General features: G+C 53.1%; 1 protein-coding gene across 2 annotated transcripts; it reads left to right on the top strand.

Moving 5' to 3' along the window:
* Window positions 1-7,129: 7,129 nt before the first annotated feature.
* BCL2L11 (BCL2 like 11) lies at window positions 7,130-17,339 on the top strand. 2 transcript variants are annotated; one of them, XM_030448685.1, is made up of 4 exons: window positions 7,130-7,204; window positions 7,497-7,860; window positions 12,733-12,845; window positions 16,616-17,339. In XM_030448685.1, exons 2-4 carry the CDS (start codon window positions 7,506-7,508, stop codon window positions 16,703-16,705), a joined length of 558 nt encoding a protein of 185 aa, XP_030304545.1. In that variant the 5' UTR covers window positions 7,130-7,204; window positions 7,497-7,505; the 3' UTR covers window positions 16,706-17,339. The 2 variants fall into 2 exon arrangements, with proteins under 2 accessions (XP_030304545.1, XP_030304544.1); XM_030448684.1 differs by having other exon boundaries at window positions 7,136-7,204; window positions 12,706-12,845.
* The last annotated feature ends 6,930 nt before the right edge of the window (window positions 17,340-24,269 follow it).

Below are 24,269 nucleotides of genomic sequence, written 5' to 3'. Positions count from 1 at the left end.
AGACTACAGCATCTCTGCTAAGAAAAGTGAAGAAAACTGCACCTGATCAGGAAAAAAACCCACCTTTGATAGGTGTGAGGAGGACAGTTTTTCCATAGGTTTCTCTTCTCCCACCAAACCTGTTTCAGATCGTTCAGCAAGAGGAGGAACTGCTGAGTCCCAACGTGTGCAGGTGAGTGGCTCAGAGTGCTGGGACTGCAATTGTTTGAGGTCTGGGGCTCCTTCATTTTTGCAGCCTTCCTGCTCTGCCCTCTCAGGACCTTGTAAGATGAAAGAAGCCAAGGTTTGGAGATTAGATTTATGTTAGGTAGGGCTGAAATAATGAATTCCCTTCTGACAAACCACAATGCAATTAATAGAAAAAGAGGAAAAGCCAAGAGGAAAGTACCTCTCCTCAGTGGAATTGAAGAGGTTATTCTCTGGTCTTTGTGAGGTTTTGTTTTCCTTTACTGTGCTGAAATATTGTGAAAATACTCTGGGGAAACTGTCAGAAAAGCATTCCTGTAGATGTTCTCCTATTCCTTTTAATAGCTTACATTTTTGTTCAGCTTCAGTGGCCATACACCAAGCTACAGCCGTTCACTGGAGTTTGCATGAGGTTCTCTTGACTGTACTGCTATTTTGTCAAATGTTAAACATCAAAATGAGTCGAATTACCTGAATCACACAAAGCCCAAAGCAATCTGGCAGCAATGTTTTGCTCCTTGCAGGCTGGCAGTGCTCTGCCTGGTTGCCTTGTGGACCAGGGACTCGTGGATGGCCAGCAGTGCTGGGACAGGCCCAGCACAGAGATGCTTCTCACCTGAGGATCTTCTTCCCATCTGTGGATAAACAGGGAGCAGTAACCAGGAGTTACCAAACCTGGGGTGACATGTGAAGAAGGTAAAGTGAGATGGAGAGGACGCCAAGCAGTGCTGTGCAGGGCAGTGAGTGCCTGACATGAGTGCAGCATTTGGACTTGGCTGCCTTCAAATCCTCCTTAAAACTGCATCTGGGTGGACTTCACCTCCTGAGGCTGGGGGGTGGCTTCTGAGAAGGTCCAGAGGAGCAGCCTCTTTCTTTCTCCCTGGGGAGTAAAGAGAAAAAAGGATGTTTTATCAGCAGAGCAGCAGGGAGAGGAGGCGAGGGCATTAATTTTATTTGGGCATCTATCCACAGGAGGGAGACAAACAGCCTTTCATAATTCTCCATGCCTATCACTATTTCAAGGGTCTTTTTTCCTCTTGCTTAAACTGATCAGCTTGAAAATCACCCAGGAGGTGAGCTGAACCCAGGGCAAGGCCATGGACACACTGGGAACACTGAACTTCCTGCAGCAGGGAGCATCTCCCTCCAGCTGGGGCTCCTTTTCCCACCTGAATCTCTGAGTTCTTCAGGGAGTTATCCCTTAACTCATCTGCTTTGCTTTTTCCCTCCTCTGGGCAAAGCCTTCAGGTCTGAAATGTAGCAGCTGCTTCATGAACAAACTGGTCCAGGAAGTTGATCAGCTGGGGAAACTCCTTGGAAAGCCAGTGGAAATATAAACACTCCCTGCTCTCTGACCAGGTGAAAATTAACAGGGTTCAAGTTGGGGTTTTTTTTTTGCAAAAATAGTAAATATATAGATTTAGTTCTTCCTCTCATAACACAGGTATATGCCTATGTCTGATCAGCTCAATGGAATTTCTACCTCCAGGAGAATCCACCCAACCCAATCCACCCAACAGCCACAGGGAAAAAAAAGAGTGACCTGGAGGGCTGGAGGCTCCCCTTTCCAAACTGCTTTTTAAATGAGCTGCTAAAAAAAAGAGAGCAGAGCACAGGCCCCAGGTGGCACTGCTGATGTTTCCTCCTCAGCACCCAATCCACACTAAAGATCTCTTGGTATCCCCAGAGTCACCCTTTAGAGAGAACTCATCTTGGGGCCTCCTCCACCCACACAGAGAGGAGATTTCCTGGCATGTAGGTGGCTTTGCTTTTTTTTTTCTTTTTCAGAAAACCCAAGTTTACTCATTTTTTCACCCTTTGCCATCGTGCAGTGCTGTGGTGGGAAGCTGGGGTCTTGCTCCTCTGTCACTTGGTGGTGGCAACCCATCACCACGTTCCCTTGGCCAAGCCTTGGCTGCTGGCAACATCACTCCAGCAACAGCCAGATCTCTACATTGTAGGTTTGAAGGCATGAAAAAGAAATTTTGGAGTGGTGCAAGCACCTCACTAATTACTCAGCTGCAGACTAATGAAGCAGTGGTCCTGGTGCCATCAGGTGAGGCACTGATGTCACCCAAGGCAATGTCACTCAGCAGGAGGGATGGCAAAAAGTGAAATACTCATTAACCAGGTAAGGAGTTAACTGAGGCCAGCAGGGAATCAGCAGCAGCCCCTGGGGGATGTCCCACTCAGGTCATGATGGGACAGTTCTCAGCCACCACTGCCTCCAGGAGAAGCTGGGGGACCATCTTTTGATCCATCACCCTATTGGCATCAGCCCTGCAGGTGGGTGAAGAGGAATGAGCTCGTACAGATGATTCAGAGGTTTCTTTAACAAACTTTTAGATATATTTTAAACCCCATCTATCTGTATAAATACAACCTTTGTGTTCTCACAGGAGCATCCAGGCACTGCAACCAAGCTGGGGGAGCAGGAAGGGCTCTGTTTTATTTTTGTGGATGGGTTTTGTTGTTTTTCTGTTGTTTGTTTCTTTAATTTGGTGTCTCAGTTGTCACTGGGGGACAAATCACTCTCGAGTTGCCCTTTGGGTGGATGAGGAGTCAGCCCTGGGGGAGGTTCTGGATCTTTTCTGTTCTGCTGCTGACACCCACAGGTGTCTGAGCCTGGTGCCACCTCCCTGCACGTCCCCTGGCTGCCTTCCCACACCTGCACCCTGCCATCACCCACATGTGCCACCTGCCTGTCCCACGTCCCCAAACCTCCTCCTCTTCCTCCCTCTTCACCCCCCTGGAGGCACCTCAGGTGCTTCCTCTGCTCTCAGCACCTTCAGCAGTGAGCAGGGCACCGCACCCTGGTAAAGGTCAGGCTCCCAACCCAGCTCAGATCAAGCCTCCTGTTTAGGGCAACTCAGCTTCAACTTGATTTTATCTCCCAGCACGGGGTGAAGTCACATTTATCACACCGGGCTGGAGAAGAAGTTGTCAGGGTTTGGGGTTTTTTTCTGTTGGTTAAAAAGGGGTTTTGGTGAGCAGGTGCTTGGCAGGGAGGTGTTTTGGGGGTGTTTTTTTCTGAAAAACTGGGGGGGAGAGGAGGTCCCTCAGCATCGGGGGTCCTTCCTCCCCCACCATCTCTTTTTCTCCATCCCTCCTTCCACCTTTCCGTGCTGAGGGAAGGTTGAGGTGGGAACTGCAGGATCCCCATCCCCCTCCTTGTCCATCCCTCTCCCCCTCCTCTCCAATTCCTCCCCATCTCATTTCCACCTGCCAGGCAAGGATGCTGCTGGTGGCACCTCAGTGACATGGCTGCTGGCAGGTCCCGGAGGAGCTCGGCTAATTGGCCATTAGTGTGTGCCGGGGCCGCAGGAGCCGGGGCTGGGACGTGGCACCCCCGACCCGGTGTCCCGCGGGGGCTGGATGCTGCGGGATGATCCCAGGGGTTGCAGGCTCCGTGTCCCCCACCAAGCACTGATGGGGACATGATCTGGGCTGCAAATGCCTCTTAAGGGCTGCTTTGGAGCAGGAGGACAACACTGGAAGGGTTCTGGGTTCCTGGTGCCACGATTTGGGGGGGCGATGGGGTGTAATGCACTGGGAGAGGTGAAGCTGGGAGTGCTGAGCCCTGCACAGCCCCCAGAACCAGCTGCCTGAAATCCAGCTGGGGGGGGATTTGGGGCTGTTCTGCTGCCCCACGTTCCTCACCACCTCACTGCCCAGCTGAGCCTCCCACGCGGGAACCAAAACGAGCGAGGAGGAGAAGAAAATAAACACAGCACCTGCCTGTGCCTGGCACCCCCCACCCATCTGCAGGGACCCCTCCCAATCTGCCACAGCACCCGGGACGCTCCAGGACCCTCACAGAGGGGCAGAGCTGCTGCAGGTGGCTCCGGGATCCCAGGGGTTTGGGAAGCTCCTTCCCCTCTCCCAGGAGCGGTGGGAAGGGGATGGGAAGCAGCCCCCGGAGCAGGAGGGCGACCCTGGCATGTCAGCCACGTGCAGGGCTACTTTTGGGGCTGAAAGAGGGGATTTCAGCCCCGGTGCCTCCTGCAAGGGCTGGTTGAGAGACCCCAGGACAAGATTTTGGGCGCGGGGCCAGCTTCCCATGGGTGTCTCCCGGCTGCTTTTGCCATCCGTCTGCAGGCACCGCTCCTCCCCCGTGGGGGGAGCAGCATCCATCAGAGCCACAGGGTCACCCCGAAAACCGGGACCACATTCATCATCTGCAGGTGACCCCGTCAGCGCCGAGGAGGAGGCGTCCGGGATAACGAGCCCCACCGAGGATGGTGGGGAGAGGGGACAGGTCCCAAGAGGCTGGCAGCACCGGGCTGTCTCCTGCAGCCACGGTGGCCTCGGAGAGGAGCCCCGGGCTCGGGTGATCAGGGCACAGCCCCGTGGTGGCAGATGGAGGACAAGATGTCCCCAGGTGCCACGGGCTTCTGGCTGAGATCTCCTCATCTTTCTCCTCGGTGCTGTGGGGGGGGGAGTTTGTCCTTCAGTGGCTGCTGCTGCTGGAGGGATGCACCAGTGCCTGTCCCCACACCGTGCTGGGTGTCCCTGTCCCATGCCCTGTCCACCAGTGTGAGGGACCCGCAGAGGGAGAGGCAGTGGTGGAGCCCTGTGGTCTGGGTCACCTCACTGTGCATCCCTGCACATAGAATCATGGAATCATTTTGGTTGGAAAAGACCACTGGCATCACCCAGTCCAACCCTTCCCCCAGCACTGCCAAGGCCACCCCTGCCCCATGTCCCTCATCCCCACATCCCCAGGGTCTGAACCCCCTCCAGGGATGATGGGGACTCCAGCCCTGCCCTGGGCAGCCTGGGCCAGGCCCTGACAACCCTTTCCAGGCAGAAATTGTTCCCCAGCTCCAACCTAAACCTCCCCTGGCACAACTTAAGGCCCAAAGTTCCTCTTGTCCCATCTCTTCTTCCTTGGGAGCAGAGCCCGACCCCCCCTGGCTCCAACCTCCTCTCAGGGGGTTGCAGAGAGCCCCAAGGTCTCCCCTCAGCCTCCTCTGCTCCAGGATCAGCACCCCCAGGCCCTCAGCTGCTCCTCACAACTTCCCCAGACTTCTCTTTGCTCTCCAGCCCCTTCCCCAGCCCCAGTGCCCTCCTCAGGACACCCTCCAGACCCTCCATCTCCTTCTTGGGGTCCAACACTGACCCCAGGAGTTGGGGTGCCCAGCACAGGGGGACAACCCCCCCGTGCTCCCACTGCCTCCAGCAGCTCCCAGCTACCCCCAGGCTCCCCCCCCCCGTGGTTCCTGGGGGTCCCTTCGGGTGCTGGTGGGACACCCAGCCGTGCTCCCCAGCATGGGTGCTGGGGCTGGAGGAAGCTGTGGTCGGCAGGTCCCGTCTGCCAGGGTGCAGGTTTGAGTTTTGTCACCACAAAATGACATTGAGATTGGTCATGCAAAACGGATCACAAAGGTGGCTGCTGGGCTTGAGGTTTCGGGGGGGGGGGGAAGGTGTTCCTTTTTTTGGTAGGGTTTTTTCCTATTTTTTTCATTTTTTTCCTTTTTTTTTTTTTTCTTTTTAATTTCCACAGTAAAACGGGGTGACACTGATTTCCTGGGCTGCTGGCCCGGGATGGGGAGCAGGATGTGGCAGGGATGTGCACAGGGGTGTGTGTGTGTGAGTAGCGGGTGTGCAAGGTGTGTGTAGCTGTCTCTGTGAGAGTAAGGCAATCCATTTACTCCAGGTAGCATCAGTAGCATGATGGGAAGATTCTCTACCTGTGTACATAAAGTGTGTGTAAGGTGTGAGCACACAGCACAGTGAGCGTGTCACGAGGTGTGCACAGGGGGGTGTAAGGTGTGTGTACTGAGGGAGTGTGTACATGCACTGTGTTCAGGGGGTGAGTACACCGTGCAAGAGGGATACGTGGAGGTGTGTGTAAGCGGAGTGTGGAAGGTGTGAGTGTACAAAATGGTTGTGTGAAGTGTGAGTGCAGGGGTGAGTTGTGCACACTGAAACGGGTGTGTAAGGTGTGAGTGCACAGTGTGAGGGGAAGTAACTGGAGATGGGAGTGAAAGAGGGGTGTGTAAAATGCGGGTGCACAGTGCAACAGGGCGTGTGAGTGGACAGTGTAGGGGTTGTGTAAGGTGTGAGTGTGAGGGGGTGTGTGTAGATGTGCAGAGTGTGTAAGGTGTGTGTAAAGGTGCGAGGACATGGTGCAAAGGGGTGTGTAAAAAGCGAGAAGGCAGCACAAGGGGCTGGGTAGGGTGTGTGTAGATTCATGGGGGGTGTGAGTGTCTGTTTGTGTGTGTGAGTGTGTGTGTATGTGTGTCTGTGTCCATCCTCGCGGTGTCTGTGTCTCTGTCTGTGTGTCTCTGTGTGTATCCTCGCGGTGTGTGCGCACACTGCGGGGCTGTGCCAGGCGGTGACTGCCCGGCGGGACCGGGCGGGCCACTCGGTCCGTCAGTCCGCGGTTCGGTCCGTCAGCCCCTGGGCCGGTTTTTCAGCCCGCGGTTCAGTCCGTCAGCCCGCGGGTCGGTTCTTCAGCCCACGGGTCCATCCGTTAGCCCGCGGTTCGGTCCGTCAGTCCACGGGTTGGTCCATCAGCGCGCGGTTCGGTCCATCAGCGCGCGGTTCGGTCCATCAACCCGCGGTTCGGTCCGTCAGCCCGCGGTCCGGTCCGTCAGCCCATGGGTCGGTTCTTCGGTCCATGGGTCGGTCCATCAACCCGCGGGTCGGTCCGTCAGCCCGCGCGTCAGTTCTTCAGCCCGCGGTTCGGTCCGTCAGCCCATGGGTTGGTCCATCAACCCGCGGTCCGGTCCGTCAGCCCATGGGTCGGTTCTTCGGCCCATGGGTCGGTCCATCAACCCGCGGTTCGGTCCCCCAGCCCAGCACTCGGTGCCCGGGTGCCTGCGGGCTGTGCCGGTGCCGGGCGGGGCGGTCTCTCGGCGCTGTAAACACGGGGCGTGTCGGCGGGGGAGGCGGTGCCGGTGCCGGGGCCGGCGCAGGGGCAGGGCCGGGCCCGTTCTCCTCACACACCCGCCGCCAGCCCGCGGCCGGGCGCCCCGCTCCGCCTCAGCAGCCGCCGCCGGCGGGGAGCACCGTGAGGCCGGGGGAAATCCGGGGGGGGGAGGCTGAGGAGAGGCGGGAGGCGGCGGCGAACCGGCGGCGGGGCCGGGGGGGCGGCGGGGATCGGAGCTGCCGCCTCAGCACTTTCGGCAGAACAATGGGGCCGGGCGGGGGGGCGGGAGGGGCCGGGCCGGGGCCGGCGGTGGCGGTGGCGGCGGCTCCGCTTCTCCTCACGCCGCTCCGCTTTCTCCTCGCCGCCGCTCCCGGCTTCGCGCCGTCCCGGCTTCACCCCCTCCACCCCACACCCCCTCTTCTCCTCCTCGCAGGCAGCCCCGATGGCCAAGCAACCCCCCGAGGTGAAAACTCAACGCGAAGGCGAAGGCGGGCGGCTGCCGCCGGCGGAGGGGCCGGGCCCGACCGCGCAGCTGCGCCCCGGCGCTCCCGCCGCCCTGCCCGGCTCCTCCGGCACGGCGGGGCCTCCGCCTCGGGGCCCTCCCGCCAGCCCCGGACCCTTCGCCACCCGCTCCCCGCTCTTCATCTTCGTGCGGAGATCTCCGCTGCTGTCCCGCTCCTCCAGCGGGTACTTCTCCTTCGACGCCGAGCGCAGCCCCGCGCCCCTCAGCTGCGACAAGGCCACGCAGACCCCCAGCCCGCCCTGCCAGGCCCTCAGCCACTGCCTTAGCGCCATGGGTAAGGCTCCGAGTTAGCGTTTTTAGGGGAAAAAAAAACAATTAAAAAGGGGGGACGAGATGGGGAGGGGTGGGTGGGGGGTTGCGCCCGTCCGAGCGCACGCTGCGCGCTCATCATCTTCATCCTCTCCAGCAGCACCCTCCACCCCCCATCTACCTTTTGGGCTTTTCCTTTTTATATAAAAAAAAAGGCAAAACCCCGATTCTTCCAGCCAGGGGGTGCACCTGCAGCACTAGCCCCCGCAGCCCCCCCTGCATCCCACCGGCTGGTTTTTGGGATGCTCGGTGGTGTCTGAGCACCCGCAGTCTCTCCGGTGCCCACCGCACCTTCCCCTGGCCCGGCACCCACCGAACCGGACTGAGGGTTGAGAAAGACTCCCCCGGAGCCTTGAGTCCCCGCCGGGACCACGCGTGGGGTGTGCACGGGGGGTCTGGTGATGGGGGACCCGGGCAGCGTGGCTCTGGCAGCAGGCTGAGTGCTCGCCAGGGCTCTGGGATTGTTGCAAGCTGGCCACCAGGCACACACAGAGCTGGGGAACACCCGCTCATCCAGCGCTGCTTTTTTTTTTTTTTTAAGTTATTATTACTCTTTTCCGGGATGGGTCAGTCCCTGCCTGGGGAGGAGGGGACAAAGTTACTCCAGTTTCCCAAGGCAGGGCTTGCTTTTCACCAGGGGCTGCACTGAGTGTCCTCTCGATGTTTTGTTGGGCTTTTCGTTGCTTTGTTGCGTTTTTCTGTTTGTTTTTTTTTTTCCCTTTCTGTTTTCTCTCTGAACGAGCCACATGGTGTCGGGGCTGCTCGGCTCGCAAAGCTCCCGTTTGTTTTGGTGAAACCCAAAAAAAAAAAAAAAAAAGAAAAAAAATCGGTGCGTGAAAGCAGCAGCAGCAGCGTGGTAGCGGGCGTGTGTGTGTTTACATGCGAGTCCCCAGGTGAGGCAGGGCTGAAGCCTCTAGTGGTGGGGAAAACATGCCTGTGGAGCTGCTCCAGCCAGCCCGCCATGCCTTTCCCCTCGCCTGATTAATTCCCCTTAATTGGAGGAAACCTTTTCACTTCCGCCGGGTGGAACCGGGAGGGTGGGAGGGAAGGAGGCAGGTACCGGGCTGGTAGCACTCCTCAGGGGATAACAAACCCCGACTCCAACCTTTATACCATCAAAACAGCTTTTTTTTCCCCTCTTTTTTCCTTTTTTTTTTAAATTTTTTTTCTTTTTTTTTTTTTTTTTTTTCTTTTTTTTTTTTTTTTTTTTTTTTTTTTCTTTTTTTTCTGTGTTGTGTTTTTGTTTTGGTTTTGGTTTTTTTTTCTTTTTCCCCTCCCCGGTTAATGGCTGTGGTTACAGCTGCAGAGGGGGTTACTGTAACATGCCCTTAGGAAAGATTTTCTGAACATTATTGCTGTAATTACAGCTTAATGCAAGTTTCACAACCTCCTGGTGTAGCACACACACACGTGGCAGGGCCAGGCAAGGATGCTGGAGTTCCTTGGTCAGGGAAGTCACCTTCAGGTTTCTGAGCTCCTGGTTTTTCATAGCTGTAGGGAAGCTGCTGAAAAGCTGGTGTCACTGGAGCCCTGGGGCTGTTGCTTTTGCTGGGAACATCATCCTAAACAGCTATAAGCACATGGAAAATACTGGAGCTGTTTAAATGTGACCCTGGGCTATTCCTGAACACAATTAAACAGGGAATATGGATCCATGGAGCTGTTTCATCCCTGCTCAGGGGGTGCCCTAGCTCCCTGGCTGTGGGTTTGCCCTGCACACCTTTTCCTTGGTCCCTTTACCTGGGCTCTGTGACTTTGGGTTTTGTGTGCCTTTAGGTTTTCCACGTGGAAAAGGGGCAGTCCCCCTGCAAGGAAAGCAAAAAAAGGGGCCATTTGTTGGCTGCTGTTGTTGCTGTGGTGCTTTTAAGTGCTGATTTTTATCTGTAAGGCTGTGGGATGGAGAGCTTTTCTAGGAAGTGTAAGCAAGTGGCTTTTAGTAATAATAATAATAATAGTAATAATAATAATAAGTGTTTCCTTTCAGGCTGAGCAGTTTGTGTGCTGTAGGTGCTCTCAGCCTGGCAGGGGGGATTGTTTCCAAGGCAGGTCTAGCAAACCAAGCTCATGCTCTTCCCCTCAAGATGCCTTCTAAAAACCTTCCCCAGAGTTTTCAGGGATAACAGCCCAACTCCTAAGGAAGAGCCAGAGGTGGTGTCCCAGGCAGATGGAGAGAGTGGAGGCATCCCTGAGGGATAACTGGATGCCCTTGGCCATGAGGTGTGCTGTCCCACTTCTCTGTCACTGTCCAAAGCCATTCTTGGGGGAAATGAGATGGAAGCAGTGAGGGGATGTTCTTGGGTGGGAGGTGGGAAGCATCCATCCAGGGGGGATGAGTGGGAGAGGAGCAGTGGGAGTTCCTCCTGGTGGATAAGTGTGCCAGCCATGGGATTGCTTGGCATGAAGCCACCTGAGAGGAGGAAATCCCCCCCATAGTTTGGTGGGGCTGTGTGGGTCTGGGATTTGTGTTTCTGGCCCTTCCCAGGAGCTGCTGGGGTCTGCCTGGGGTTTGGGTTCAGCTCTTGGTGCAGCAGTGCAGGGTTTGCACGTGGGGTTTTGGCACCTGTTTGGAGCAGGTGTAAATGTTTGGTTTTTTTCCCAAGTGATGTTTTAATCCCAGTTTTTCCCTGCCCTGTGGGAGAGGGGCACAAAGCAGCATGAACCTCTCCTTGGCTGTCAAGGGGATCAATCCCTCAGGGTGTGACAGTGAACTGGAGGGAGCAAACCTTGAGCTGAGGAGCTGGTGGTGGTTCTCTTGCTGTTGGCTTTGGAGCTGCTGCCCTTTTCTCCTTGGGCTTTGCTCGTGGTTCATCTGAAGCTGTTCCCTGGTGAGGTTTGGGTGACCAAGGTGGGGAGGTGGAGGTGGAGGTGCACTATTCAGTTGGTTGGGTTTTGTTGGGGTTTTTTGCTTCTAAGCTTGGAGCTGTGCTGGTCCCAGAGCATCCCAAGATGCAGCCATCCCAGAGGTGCCTCTGGGTTTGTGCCCATCCCCAGGACACCCATCTCACCATCACTGTAGGACTGGGGAGGGGGGTGCCCCGAAAATGCCTCTGATGGCTTTTGGGACCAGTTATGACTGGAGCTCTTTTGGCAGCACCACAGAAAGTCCTTTCTGAAAACCTCAGCCCGATTTCACTCTCAGCCACCAACCCCGGCTACAGCTCTCCAGCTCTTGGGTGCAAAGCTGGGGCAAAAGGAGGGTGGAGAAAGGGGAGGGGGAAAGATGGAGAAGGGGAGGGGGAAAGATGGAGAAGGGGGGGGAAAGGATGGAAAACCAGCAGTGCTCCTTGGAGCCTTCCCCGTGTCTTTGGTCCCACCTCCCGGCTGCGGGGTTGTTTTGCTGGGTGAATTCCTTTCTTTTAGGGCAGGGGCAGCCCAGGGCTATGTGTGGTGAGGGTGGGGGGATTTGGGATGGTCGCCCCGGCCCAGCCCCCCTCCCATTTTCGGTATCGGGAGGGCTGTGCTGCTGTTCATTCACCGGGCAGAGAATCCCTGCGGGGCGGGCACTGCGCTACTACAGCCTGCAAACAAAACACTGCCTCCAGCCAAGAGCCCTGCTTTGGCTCGGAAATCCATTTTCCAGTCAGGTTGGAGCCAGGCTTTTTATTTAATTTTTTTTTTTTTTTTTTTACTGGTTGTTTTGTTGTTGTGTTTTTTGGTGGGTTTTTTTTTTTTGCTTTTATTACTGCCCTGCTAATCCTTTGAGTACTTCTGAGATTGGAAGCTATTTCTGGTCCCTTGGGAGCCCTTCTGAGCTGTCGTGCCAAAACTCTCTGTTTTGTTTTGTGCAGTGGTTTGGGGGTTTGTTTGGGTTTTTTTGTTTGTTTTGTTGGGGTTTTTGTTTTAGTTTTTTTGTTGGGTTTGGGGTTTTTTTGGGTTTGTTTTTTTGCTTTTGTTCGTTTGGAGTGTTTTTGTTGGGTTTTTGGGGGGGTTTTTTAGGTCTTTTGCTTTAGTTTGTTTGGGCTGTTTTTTTGTTTGGGGTTTTTGTTGTTGTTTTCTGCTTGTTTGGGGGCTTTTTGTTTGTTTGTTTGTTTCTCCTTACATCTGTGATCCTTGCTCAGATGCTGCACATGCAGAATAGGGAAGAGGAAGAGGTGGTGCGGGTACCACTCGGGGTCCTGCCTGAGTCACAGGCTGCTCTTTTCTCCCCTTGGTGTCTGGGGGGACAGCACAGGGGCTTTGTCACATGTCTTAACAACCTCTTAAAATGGAGACTGAAATAGCAGTGTATAGTACAGCAGAACTGATGGATTAGGCTTTTTTTTTCCCTTCCTTTCCTGAGCCAGCACTGCTTTCTCGTGTCGGGTTTATTTTCTGCCAGAAGTGCAGGAAGATCCCAGTTCCCTCCTGCAGATGGCAAGTCCTGCAGATGCTGGCAGCGTGGTTTCTTGGTGTTCAGACCCACTTGTAGCTTGCTCCTCAGTATGACAAAACCAATCCTTTCCCTGCTCTTGTTGAGCACTCCAGGAGTGGTGGAGGGAAGAAATATGAGAATCCAATGAAACTCTCCTGGCAGAGAGGGGGGTTTTTAAGGTTAGGGAAGAAGCTGCTGCCGTGCCTGTAAGAAAAGTGTTTAGAAAGAGGGGGAGGAGAAGGTTTTGTGGGGGAAGGAGGTTGGAGGAGGGCTTTTTGGCATTCTTCCCATTCAAGAGAGGACCAACGCTTGGGTGTCCCAGAGGAGATGCTGCTCTTTTAAGTAAAAAAACCCAACCAATTAAAATAGTAGTACTAAGAAGAGCATAGTGGTATTCTTTTGAGTCTTGCCAAGTGCCATGGAGTCTTGACTTGGTGTTTTTTCCCTGGTGTGGCTCAGCTGCCTCACAGGTTCTGTTCCCTGCAGCTTCCCGGTGGCAGTCCCACTCGCTAGCAGAAGATGTCCAGCCTGAGATCTGGATTGCACAGGAGCTGCGTCGCATTGGGGATGAGTTCAATGCCTCCTATTGTCCCAGAAGGGTAACTTTCACCTCTTTTTTTTTAATTATTATTATTTATTTTTTTACTTTCCATTTCTTTACACACAGCCTCTGAAAGGGAAAAGCTTAATCATCTCTGGAAACCAGTTCTGCGGTGAGCGCCTTTCGTTCACTCAGACGTAGAAAAGGGGAGGCTGGGAGGGTGGGTGGCTGTGCTGGCCTGGACATGGCTGAGCTGGTACTTGCAGCATCACTAAATCAATTCAGAAATAACCTTTAGGCTGGGGCTTGAGGGATTTTTTTTCAGGCAGGATCTGTCGGAGCACCCTGGGGCTGATAAAATAACCTTGGGTGGGTTGGGAGAGGGCCCAGCAATAATGAGGAAGAAAAAAGTGAAGAGGGGGGGAGGAAGGTTGGGGTGGCTTTGGAAGTGGTTCCTGGTAGCCAGTTGGGTGCCAGCACTGGGGTGTTTTAGGGAGATGGGCAAGGAGTGAACTGCAGCTGATTTCTGGGCCCAGCTCCCAGCTCCCTGCTGCTGAGGGTGGTGTGCGTGGCAGTGTAGTCACAGATAACAAACAGGGAAGGACTTGGGCTGATAACTTATTTTACTTACCAAGCCTCTGCCAGAGCTGTTTTGAAACATGTGTATTTATAAGGCCATAAACTCCCTCACCTTTGATTGTTGCAACAGAGGGGGGAGAAAACCAAAACAAACAAACAAAAAAAAAGGTGGCACTAATACAAAAAAAACCACAAACCAACCCAAAACAAACCGACCTAAGGAGATGAAGTAACAGCAGCTTCCAGAGGAGCACCCTTAGCCAGCCACTTGCCTGCTGAGCACTGTGGATGGCTGCATGTTGGTGCATGTGGTTTCTGGTCCATCAGACTCACCCTGCTCCGTGGGAAGAGGAGTCAGAAGCACGTTGGGCAGCAGCCTGGGTGATGAAATGCTGACTGCCTGGATCCTAAGCCATCCTCCCAGGCTTGTGAGTCACCCAACTGTGGTCTCTTTCCTCACCCAGGGTCTGTGCAGGGGGTGCCTGGAGGTTGGGGCTCTCCCCAGGCTGCTGTGGTCCTGTTTCTGCATCTCCATCAGCTTTGTTTCCTCCAGTTTGTCACAGCAACTTTCCAAGTGCTCTGGCTTTTCTGACCTGTGACAAACTGGAGATTAAGCTGTGTTTTTACCCAGAATCTGGAACACTCCTCTTCTGACCTCCCCCCATCCAGGCTGGGATGTGAAATACCCACTCCTTTTTGTTTAGAGGGCATTTTTCTAAGGAAAGGGAGGGTCTAAGCCAGCCTGAGCTGATCCAGAAGGGCCAGCAGAAGCACACAGTGAGGGAGGGGATTTTCCTTCTCTACTCTGGTCAGACCCCACCTGGAGCTCTGTGTCCAGTTCTGGAGTCCCCAACACCAGAAGGACACAGAGCTCCTGGAAGGTGTCCAGAGGAGCCACTGAAATGCTCAGAGGGCTGAGCACCTCCCTGGGAAGCCAGGCTGAGGGATTGGAGTTGTTCAGCCTGGAGCAGAGGAGGCTCCCAGGTGAGCTCAGAGCAACCTTCCAATATCTGAAGGGGCTCCAAGAAAGCTGGGGGAGGGCTTTGGACACAGGGGGGTAGGGAGAGGACAAGGGAAAGGGGTTAAAACTTGGAGAGAAAGGGGAGATTGAGGTTGGAGATGGGGAAGAAATTGTTTGGTGTGAGGGTAATGAGACACTGGAACAGGTTGGTCAGAGAAGCTGTGGCTGCCCCATCCCTGGAATTGTCCCAGTGGCTGGATAGGGCTTGGAGTACCCTGGGCTGTGAGAGATGTCCCTGCCCATGCAGGGAGGGGGGAACTGGATGAGCTTTAAGGTCCCTTGCACCCCAACCCATTCTGTAAGTTCTGTGCCATCCCATCCCTCCAGCTCCTGGATGGTACCTGAACTTTGGAGTTGAGGCAAACCCTTGGAGCTGCTCCTGGGGGAGGTTTGTGCCCAGCAGGAACATCCTCCTTGTGTTATCTCCTGGGGACCACCTCCCTCAGTGCTAAAGCCCTTGGGGTGTGTATGGGGGGTGTGAATTGAACAAGGGGATGGGGAAGAGTTTTCCTCACAGGTCTGAGGGGTGGGCTCCAGGTCTGCCTGGGGTGGTTCCCAGCACCACGGCTGAGCTTCCAACCTCCAGAGGAGGCAGAAGTGGTCCTGTTGGATGACAGGAGCAGAGGCTGTGATGCATGACCCTAAAAACACCCCATCTCTTGTGTAATCACTCTGATGGGTGCTTGCTTGTGGTGTCAGGGAGCTTGGGGGCATTTAACCACCAGCTGTCAAGTCAAGGTGCTCATGGGCTCGGGTGTCACTCCCTGGAGAGCCTTTTCCTTGAAGGGTGGGCAGGGGTGGTGGTCTCTGGGGAGCTGGGGCCCTGGGGCAGGCAGGGGAGCAGCCCTGCTGGGCTTTGCCCTTTCCTTGGGGTCAGGAATGGGGAACCAGGAGCCCTGCCAGAGCAGCACTTGCCGGGCAGGTCGGAGCTGTCGGACGGGTCGGGGCCACACGTTCCCCATGGCTGGCTGGCCACCACCCCACCCCCAGGGACCATCTCTTGGGCAAGACCAGGGCAAATTGGGCAACTTGCCATCCAGCCCTGCCTGGCCCTGCCAAAACTGCTGTGTCCAGCCAGCAGCAGAGGTGGCCACGGGACCCTCTGGCCGCGGGGACCACCTCCACATCACCAGACATTGCATCCCCCTCAGCCACCATCAGGGGCCCCAAGCTTTGCTACCTGTCCCCAAGCTGAGGCAAAAAAAGAAAAAATCTTGTGCCAACTCCCTTTTATTATTATCAAGCCCTTTTTCTTAAAGAAAACCGAATTTGGGTGTTTCTCTGGCATCCATCTCTAAGCCTGCTGGGTTTTTCTGTAGGCAGGTGGGGGATGCTGGAGCATCTGGTGAGATCAGCAGGACAGGGAGGGGGGGTTACATACATGTGGGTACAAACAGCCTCATTTCTCTGCCCAGGGCATGCCCAGGCATGATTCTGCTGCACTAAATACAGCCCCAGCACTTGGGGATGGCAGAGAGAGGAAGGGGGGGAAAAGTCCAGGCTGCTAGGAAAGAAAAAAGGCTTAAAAAATAAATATTCCCTTGGGGGTTGTGCCTTTTGGTTTTGCTGGATGCTGGTGGGGGGGTTTGCTGCTATGGGTTGTAAACGAGGTGGTGGTGACCCCTGGGGTGGTCTGAAGTAGAAGTGGTGTGTTGTTGGACCTGCCTCTGCAGAGAACTGCTAGATTTTATTTTTATCTTATTATTTATAATTTTGTTTCAAATTGTTTGATTTTAAATTTGTGTATTTATTTCTTTGTTTTCACTTTATGTTCTGGGGGAGGTGTTGCTGTCCAGGCAGGGGGGGTTGGAGCTTGGGTGATCTTTAAGGTCTCTTCCAACTCCAACCATTCTCATGATTTTACCTCTCCTATTCCAGTTTTCCTCCCCTGAGGCTTTTAACCCCCTGACCCCACTGGCAAATTTTACTGCCCCTTTGCTATATTTCACCCCCTCCACAACCAGGGGCTCACACCTGATGTCCTCATTGGGGTGGCCACCTCCAAGGCAAAGCTTCCACCCTCCAAGTACTGCAGAGCTTTTTATTGGAGGAAAATCTGAAAAGTCACAGGATTTATGTTCATTCCTTGTTCAAACACTCAATTTCCCCCCCCTCTGAAACACCTTCCTGGCACCACACAGGGTTGGGGCTTGGTGCTGGGGGTTAAATTAATCCTGTTTGGGTTTTATTAATATTATTTATAATTTTTTTTTCTCCTCTGGTTGTAGGGTTTCTTGGATAACCAGGCAGGGAACCCCCAGGTGGTCATCCTGCGCCTCCTGCGCTACATCATCCGCCTCATCTGGAGGATGCAGTGAGCACCAGGACTTGGGGCACTCCTGGGAGGATGGATGGATGGACAGACAGACAGGCAGACAGGGCTCCCAGCCTGCCTCTCCCCTGGCAGATGAGGCTGGACACCCCACCCCGACCTGCTGGGACTTCTCCTCTGCAGAGTTCTAACCTGAGAGTGGTGTTTACTGCGTTCCTCTCCACTTCTTTAATGATCACTGTTTTATTTTCCCACAAGAGTCTCAGAGAAGATAACTCAACGTTTGGTTTTTTTGGGGGTGGTCATCATTTCTGGAAACCTGTTGGCTCAGCTGGGATAAGCCCTGCAGCAGGACAGAAGGAGAAGCTGAGCTTTTCACAGACTCTCCAACCTCTCCCCTCTCCGTTTGCCTGCGGGGCCTTTGCCCACCCAAAAGGACCACGATGCTGGCAGAGGGATTTCAAGCAGCACTTCTTTTACCTGTAAATACCTAATGCTCCCCCAAATCCACCTTCATTTGCATCATGCAAATCAGCCTATTTCCTGCTGACTGATTTATTTTATATATTTTTTATATATATACAAATTGTTTGTTTGTTTTACACTCTGAACTTCCAGACTCAGCTGTGAAGACTCCCAGGGTCCAAAATACCACAACCAACCAACCAACCAACCAAAAACAATCCACCAGGTTGCCTTTTTTTGTTGGGTTTTTTTTTTTTTTAGAAATTCTTTCTATACCAGGTTGTGAAAACACTTAGGTATTGTATATTATTATATATAATATATACTGCTGGTGACTGAGGAGCTCAGCAATAAGAGGTTCCTGGAGGCAGGTGGAACCCTTCCCACCACTTGGAGACAGCAGCTCCTGCTGCTTCAGGACCTGCTTTAAGTCACAGCTTGTACCTTGCTGTTCAACCCAGGAGGGGTTTTTAAAGTGCTGGATTTTATGTGTTTTGGTTTTTTTTTCCCTTATTTTGTTTTGTTTCCTGAGATCCTCTCTGTTTAGAGGGAAGAGCATGGAGCCAGGGGGGTGAGCAGGATGGGAGTGGTGGTTCTGAGCCTCCCCCCCTGGGGTGCTGGAGCACAGGGGTGCATCTGGAAGGGGTGCTGAAGGATGCCCACCTGGGACAGAGCCACCCAAGGACTTGCCACCTGGGACCACTGACTGCCACCTCTCCTCCCAAACTGCTCTCCTGTCCCTGGAAAGACCCCGCCGGGTGCTGGATGCCATCTCCCATCCCACCTGGAGATCCTGCTGGAGGAGCCAGAGAAATGGTATCTGCCCCAGCCCTGGAAGTGCTGAAGCTGGTGACAAGGAGCAGGTCTGTCACCTGGGATTCCAGCCCCTCCAGCTGCTCCCCTCACCCCCTATCTATGCACAAACATCTCTCCCCTCTGCCTCCGGAGCTGCCCCTCTCCTCTGCCTGGTGCTGGTGGTCCACAAACCACTTCCTGACACCACGGGGTTGTTGCTGGTTTCACCAGCACCCTAGGAAGGGAAAAAAAAAACCAACAAAAGATCTAAAAAAGAGAAGAACCAAGCCCACCCTAGTGGTGTTTCCTGCAGGAGAAGCTGCTGAGTGCCATGGATGACCATGAGTGTTGTGACCTATGGACAGACTGTACAGCCTGACCTCTATGCATCACTTTGCTTTTCAGTTTGTTTTGGTTTGTTTTGGTTTTTGTTGGACCTGGAAGATGAGGATCAGTGTCAGGAGTTGGCCCCAGGTGCTTTGGAGGAAGGTGTGGAGAGCTGAAACACCTGGGGGGCTTGGTCAGGGCTGGTTCCTGCTCCTCATCCTCACCTCAGCCCTGGGGTTCCCATGGGGACCTTGCTTGGACTCACATGGCTATTGATAGAATTAAAAGGAGAAAAAGAAATTATATATATATAAATATACATATATTACACAGCTATAAAATTGGGCAGCAGAGGGGGAAACCAAATGAGCTTTTTAAATTTTATTTTCCTCTCCCTGGCTGAGCTTCATCCCTTGCCAGTGGAGGAATGAACGGTGCTTTTGGGTCCCACCCAGAACCTGTCCCTTGGAGTACACCAAAGAAATGCCAAGCACTTTACCCCCTCCTCCCCACTGCCCCCCCCAGCCAAACGTGGAGACAAAAATGACATTAATTATAAGGAGAATTTAAAAAAAACAAAAAAGAAACCATGAGGTATTGGCACCATCCACCTGGGATGGGTTTCCCTGAGGGGAAAGGTAGGCATAGGAAAACTTGCCCCCCCCAAAAACCACCTGTAGAGTTGTGAGTTTAAGGAAGAAAAAGCCCAAAAAAAGACATTTTTCAGCAGACAAATGATGGGTTTAAATCAGGATTCTGTTGGGTTTAGCCTGACCTGTGGCCTCTGCTGCCAGGGGGGCAGCAGATGGAGCCCCAGGCTGCATCAAGGCTTCTCTTTTTCCATGACTGTAAATACCTGACTATTTATTAGAGTAGGGCACCATATTATTTTCATCATCTGAGCCAAATATCTGCGTGCAATGTATTCCCTTTCCTCTCTCTCATGTAAGTTTTGTACAGCTTAGAAATAAGTAAAAAAAGAAAAAAAAAATCACTTTTTTTCCTCAACTTTTTAGAACTGAACTCAGTAAATACTGTAGATTTTTTTTTTTCCCCCTGTGTAATTAATGCACTCTACTGTTCCATAATGCTGTAACTTGTAGAAATGGTGTATATTTATTTTCTGCTTATTTAAGTTCCTGTAAAGATGTTTGGGTTTGGTTTTCCCTCCCCTTTTTCTCCTCCCTGCCCTGCAGCAAGCACCGGATCACCTCCCAGCTCTCAGCAGCCCCCCTGCTTGGGGTATAACCAGACTGAGGACAACTGTTTTGCTCCAAGTGCCTAATTCCCCACCTCCCAGCAGTGATTTAGGCACCCTGAAGAATTCTTTTTTTTTTTTTTCCTAAGTGAAATCCAGCAGGAATTTGGCTTCTGCCCCTTTTCCAGCCCTCTCCCTGCCCAGCTCTCCTCCCGTCAGGTACCTGAGCAATCACTAACTCCTCTCACAGGACCCAGCATATGTAGCATTTTTTACTGCAATTTCCCTGGCTTAACTTGTGGTTTGCACTGATGAATTTTTGGACAGGGTAATTGCCACTTTTACTTGTGCAATACTGCTGTAAATAACTGCAAATCTTTGGTTGTTGTTGTTCTTTTTTTTTTTTTTTTTTTTTTTTTTTTTGGTTCGTTTTGTTGGTTTTTTGTTTTTTTTGTTTTTTTTTTTAAGATGCAATCTTTTATGTTCTTAATATGAGTTTTATATGAATAAAAACTTTCAACTATTTGTCCTGGCTGCTGTTTTCTCTGAGGAGGGGAATATTGGCTGCTTCATCACCCAGCTCCAGCCTCTTGCTTCCCTCTGCCCCCAGCTGCTCTGAGCTTCCCAGGACACAGAAAGGCAGCAGTTGAACCAAGCTGCTTGGTGAGATGATGCCCTCAGGCTTCCCAAACCCCAGAAATAACTCCCCTGCCCCACCTGGGGATGCTTTGGCTCCAAGTTGTGGGGTTTTTCTTAATTTTCCCCATATTCATGAGGATCTCAGCCCCAGCTGCTGGGCACCTTCCTGTCCCCAGGAGGTTTTCAGAGGTGAAGGAGTTTGGAGACTCAAGGGGGTGGGGGAGTATTTTATTATTTAGGTGTTATGTTAATATTTTTTTTTTTTCTGGGATATTTTTATTTTCTGGGGATTATTTTAATTTATGGGGATTGTTTTATGGAGATTATTGTTTTTATTTAATCCCTTTATTGCATTAGTGTTTTTGTCACATTTGGGTTTATTTCATGATTTGTTTTCACTTTGTCCCTCACTGGTGTCAATTCAGCAGTTTTCCCTTCAATGTTCTTACTTTATTTCAGTATTTCTCATTGGGGTTCCCTCCCCTTCAACCCAGCCCCTCCTCCTCTTGGCAGATCCCCATAAAGCCCCAGAAATGTCCCATATTTCCTGAGCTGATGACACCTGGGTGCCAGCATCCCTTTTAACCCCCATTTTTACTTAATCCCCAGCTCCCTGGTGATGCCAGAGGCACCAACCTGGCTTTTCATCTGCTCAAAGGCACCGAGCTCCTGCCCTGTGATGGAGGGGTTGGGGGGGGCAGGATATTTTCAGCCCTTTTCTGCCAAAATCCCAGCTGGGCAGCCAAGGTTTAGGGGAGGGGGGGTGCAATGTGGGGCTGTGTGTCAGCTGGAGATGGGGGAAAATGGGGGGGGAAGTGGATGGAGAAGTCCCCAGGAGCCCAGTGATCCCACAGCCACCAGCCCCAAGGGGTGTGAGGACAAACCCCAAAGTCCCCCCGGGCAGCCCCAAAAAGACACGTTCTGGAATTGATTTTGTTGTTGTTTTGTTTCTTCTGTGTGTGACAAATTACAGAAGTTCCTGAAAGGGAAGTTTATTGGTTTCAGGTGCTATTTCAGGGCATCTTTAGCTTAAAACAAAAACAAACCCCAAACCCCAAACTATTGCCCAGCCAAGGCTCTGCCCGTGGCTCCTGGGGCCCCTTGGCATTTGGGAGCCCAGTGGCCACTGCAGGCAAGTTCTGAGCCCTGCTGACTCCCTCAGCTTTACTGGGACTGACTGGGAGCAGCTCAGCCTGGGGACCTTCCTGAGAGGAGAAAAACTGCCAGGGCACCAAGGGCTGGTGGCATCTCAGCTCTGGGCTACTGCCTGGGCTACTGTGGCCATGGGCAAGAGCAGAGGTTGGCACAGGGCAAGTTGGCCACGGCTGGGCTGAGGTTGGCTACTGGCCTTGGTCCTGGCTGGCCATGGGCAAGTTGAAGGTGGTCATGAGGCAAGGTGGCCACAGGTAAGTTAGAGGTGGCCACAGGTAAGTTAAAGGTGGCCACTGGCAAGTTAAAGGTGGCCACTGGCAAGTTAAAGGTGGTCACAGGCAAGTTAACAGTGGTCACTTGCAAGTTAAAGGTAGCCACTGGCAAGTTAAAGGTGGCCACAGGTAAGTTAGAGGTGGGCACAGGTAAGTTAAAGGTGGTCACTGGCAAGTTAAGGGTGGTCACAGCCAAGTTAGAGGTGGCCACAGGCAAGTTAGTGGTGGCCACAGGCAAGTTAAATGTGGCCACAGGTAAGTTAAAGGTGGTCACTGGCAAGTTAAAGGTGGCCACAGGTAAGTTAAAGGTGGTCAGTGGCAAGTTAGAGGTGGCCACAGGCAAGTTAAGGGTGGTCACAGCCAAGTTAGAGGTGGCCATAGGCAAGTTAGAGGTGGCCACAGCCCAGGTTGCCCATTATCATGGCCCAAGTTGCCCATGGCCACAGCCCGGCTCCCTCACAGCACCATCAGCTGTGTCCTCCCCTTCCTTTCTGAGAGCCTAATTTTTGGCTGCAGTAATTAATTAACCCCCCAGGTGCCCCTGTGCTGAGGCTGACAAACTCCCTTCAGTCCAGAAAAGGGGAAAAAAAAATAAATTACATTTTCTTCTGGCAAAACCCCCCTGGGAAAGCCTCACCATCCCCTTTTCCGGAGGTTTTCTGCCCCCTCCCTCTGCCCTGACCCCCCTGGTGCCCAGGAGACCTCAGCCCAACCCCAAACCACCCCAGAAAGTTCCCAAACCCCCCAGGCCCTGCCTGGCTCTGGGATGAGAAGCAACCAAAGCCAAGGAGAGGGAAATCCCAGCTCTGGGGAGGGCACAAAGGAACAGCGTGGCCAGCAGGTCCAGGGAAGGGATTCTGCCCCTGTGCTCAGCTCTGGGGAGGCCACAGCTTGAGTCCTGTGTCCAGTTCTGGGCCCCTCAGGAAGTTCAGGAAGGAGCTTGAGGTGCTGGAGCTGGGAATGGAGCATGACAGGACTGCTACTCTGAGCAACAGAAAATAGGCAGGTAGGGCCCAAAAGCCCAGAACTGGTCCCCAGAATTAAGGGATGGCATTGCAGTGTTGTCAGTGGCTTCATGCAAACACATCCTAATCCCAAAGCATACCCAAGTTCCCTTGGTTTGTTTGCTCTCCCAAATCAGAGGTGGATACAGGTAGATGCAATTTGCACCTGGGTCTGCAGGGGTTTGTTTGCTTTCCTGTTTTCTTGAGCAGGAGGGTGGCAAACTCACCCCAGATTTAGGTGTCCCACTTGCTCTGCTCAACAGGAATTCTGAACTCCATGAAATCCCATGAAATCCCCTGAAATCCCATGAAATCCAGCTTCAGTGGGGACTGTTTCTGCTGGGACTCCAACTTCTCCAGATCCAGGCATCACTTCTTTAGTGACAGAAACTTCTCCCCTTGGCCACAACAACCCCATGGGGAGCTCCAGGCTGGGCACAGAGTGGTTGGAGAGCAGCCAGACAGAGAGGGACCTGGGAGTCTGGATTGCCAGGAAGGTGACCATGAGCCAGCAGTGTGCCCAGGTGGCCAAGAAGGCCAATGGCATCCTGGGCTGGCTCAGGAACAGCGTGGCCAGCAGGTCCAGGGAAGGGATTCTGCCCCTGTGCTCAGCTCTGGGGAGGCCACAGCTTGAGTCCTGTGTCCAGTTCTGGGCCCCTCAGGAAGTTCAGGCAGGAGCTTGAGGTGCTGGAGCAGGTCCAGAGAAGAGCAAGGAGGCTGTGAAGGGATCCAGCACAAGTGCTGTGAGGAAGGGCTGAGGGAGCTGGGGGTGTTGAGGCTGGAGAAGAGGAGGCTCAGGGGAGACCTCATCACTCTCTGCAACTCCCTGAAAGGAGGTTGGAGCCAGGGGGGGTCGGGGAGGTATCAGTGGGATATCTGGGCACAAACTAAAGAATTTTTTCCTAATATCCAACCTAAACCTCCCCTGGCAGAGCTGCAGCTCTGCCAGGGGAGGTTTAGGTTGGATATTAGGAAAGGATTCTTAGCAGAGAGGGTGATCAGACACTGGAATGCCCAGGGAGGGGGTGGATTCTCCATCCCTGGAGGTTTTTAGGAAGAGCCTGGATGTGGCACTGAGTGCCATGGGCTGGGAACCACGGGGGGAGTGGATCAAGGGTTGGACTTGATGATCTCTGAGGTCCCTTCCAACCCAGCCCATTCTATGATCCTGTGATTCTATGAAAGGGCTCCTCAGACATGAGCCAAGTGGCCACCAAGCTGTGGCCACCCAGAGCCAGGGCAGGGTTGCCACCAGCCCTGTACACACACAAACATCATTTTTATCATTTTTTTCCAGTCCTGCCTCTGACCTTTCAAACACCTGTGCAGCCATAAACAGCTAAAAATACCCCCCAGCTTTGCATCTGGTTTGCATCTTGCAACAAAGCTCTCTCTGCCCAGCAGGGTTTTTGGGGTTTTTTTCTCATGTTTTGGGGCAGGTTCCAGAGCTCCCCTCTGGTGTCTGGAGGTCCAGGGAGGCATTTGGGATGTTATAAAGGGGCGTTTGGAATCATATAAAGGGGCTGGGGTGATGTTTGTATGGTTTAAGTTGAGCCCAAGGATGGTTGGACCCAGGGGGACCTCCTGCTGCCCAGCAGCAAGGGTGCTGTGAGGAGCCTGCACCCACCTTCTGCTGCCCTCAGGCCTCTGGGATCTATGATGCTATTCCAAAAACAAACCCACAATAAATAAATAAATAAATAAATAAAATAAAAATAATTAATAAAAATAAAATAAAATAAAATAAAATAATGAAAT

This window comes from Calypte anna, chromosome 3 (genome assembly GCF_003957555.1).
Source record: "Calypte anna isolate BGI_N300 chromosome 3, bCalAnn1_v1.p, whole genome shotgun sequence".
In the NCBI taxonomy this organism is placed as follows: Eukaryota; Metazoa; Chordata; class Aves; order Apodiformes; family Trochilidae; genus Calypte; species Calypte anna.
The sequence above is the reverse complement of the archived record's forward strand: the minus strand, read 5'-3'. Positions and strand labels throughout refer to the sequence as shown.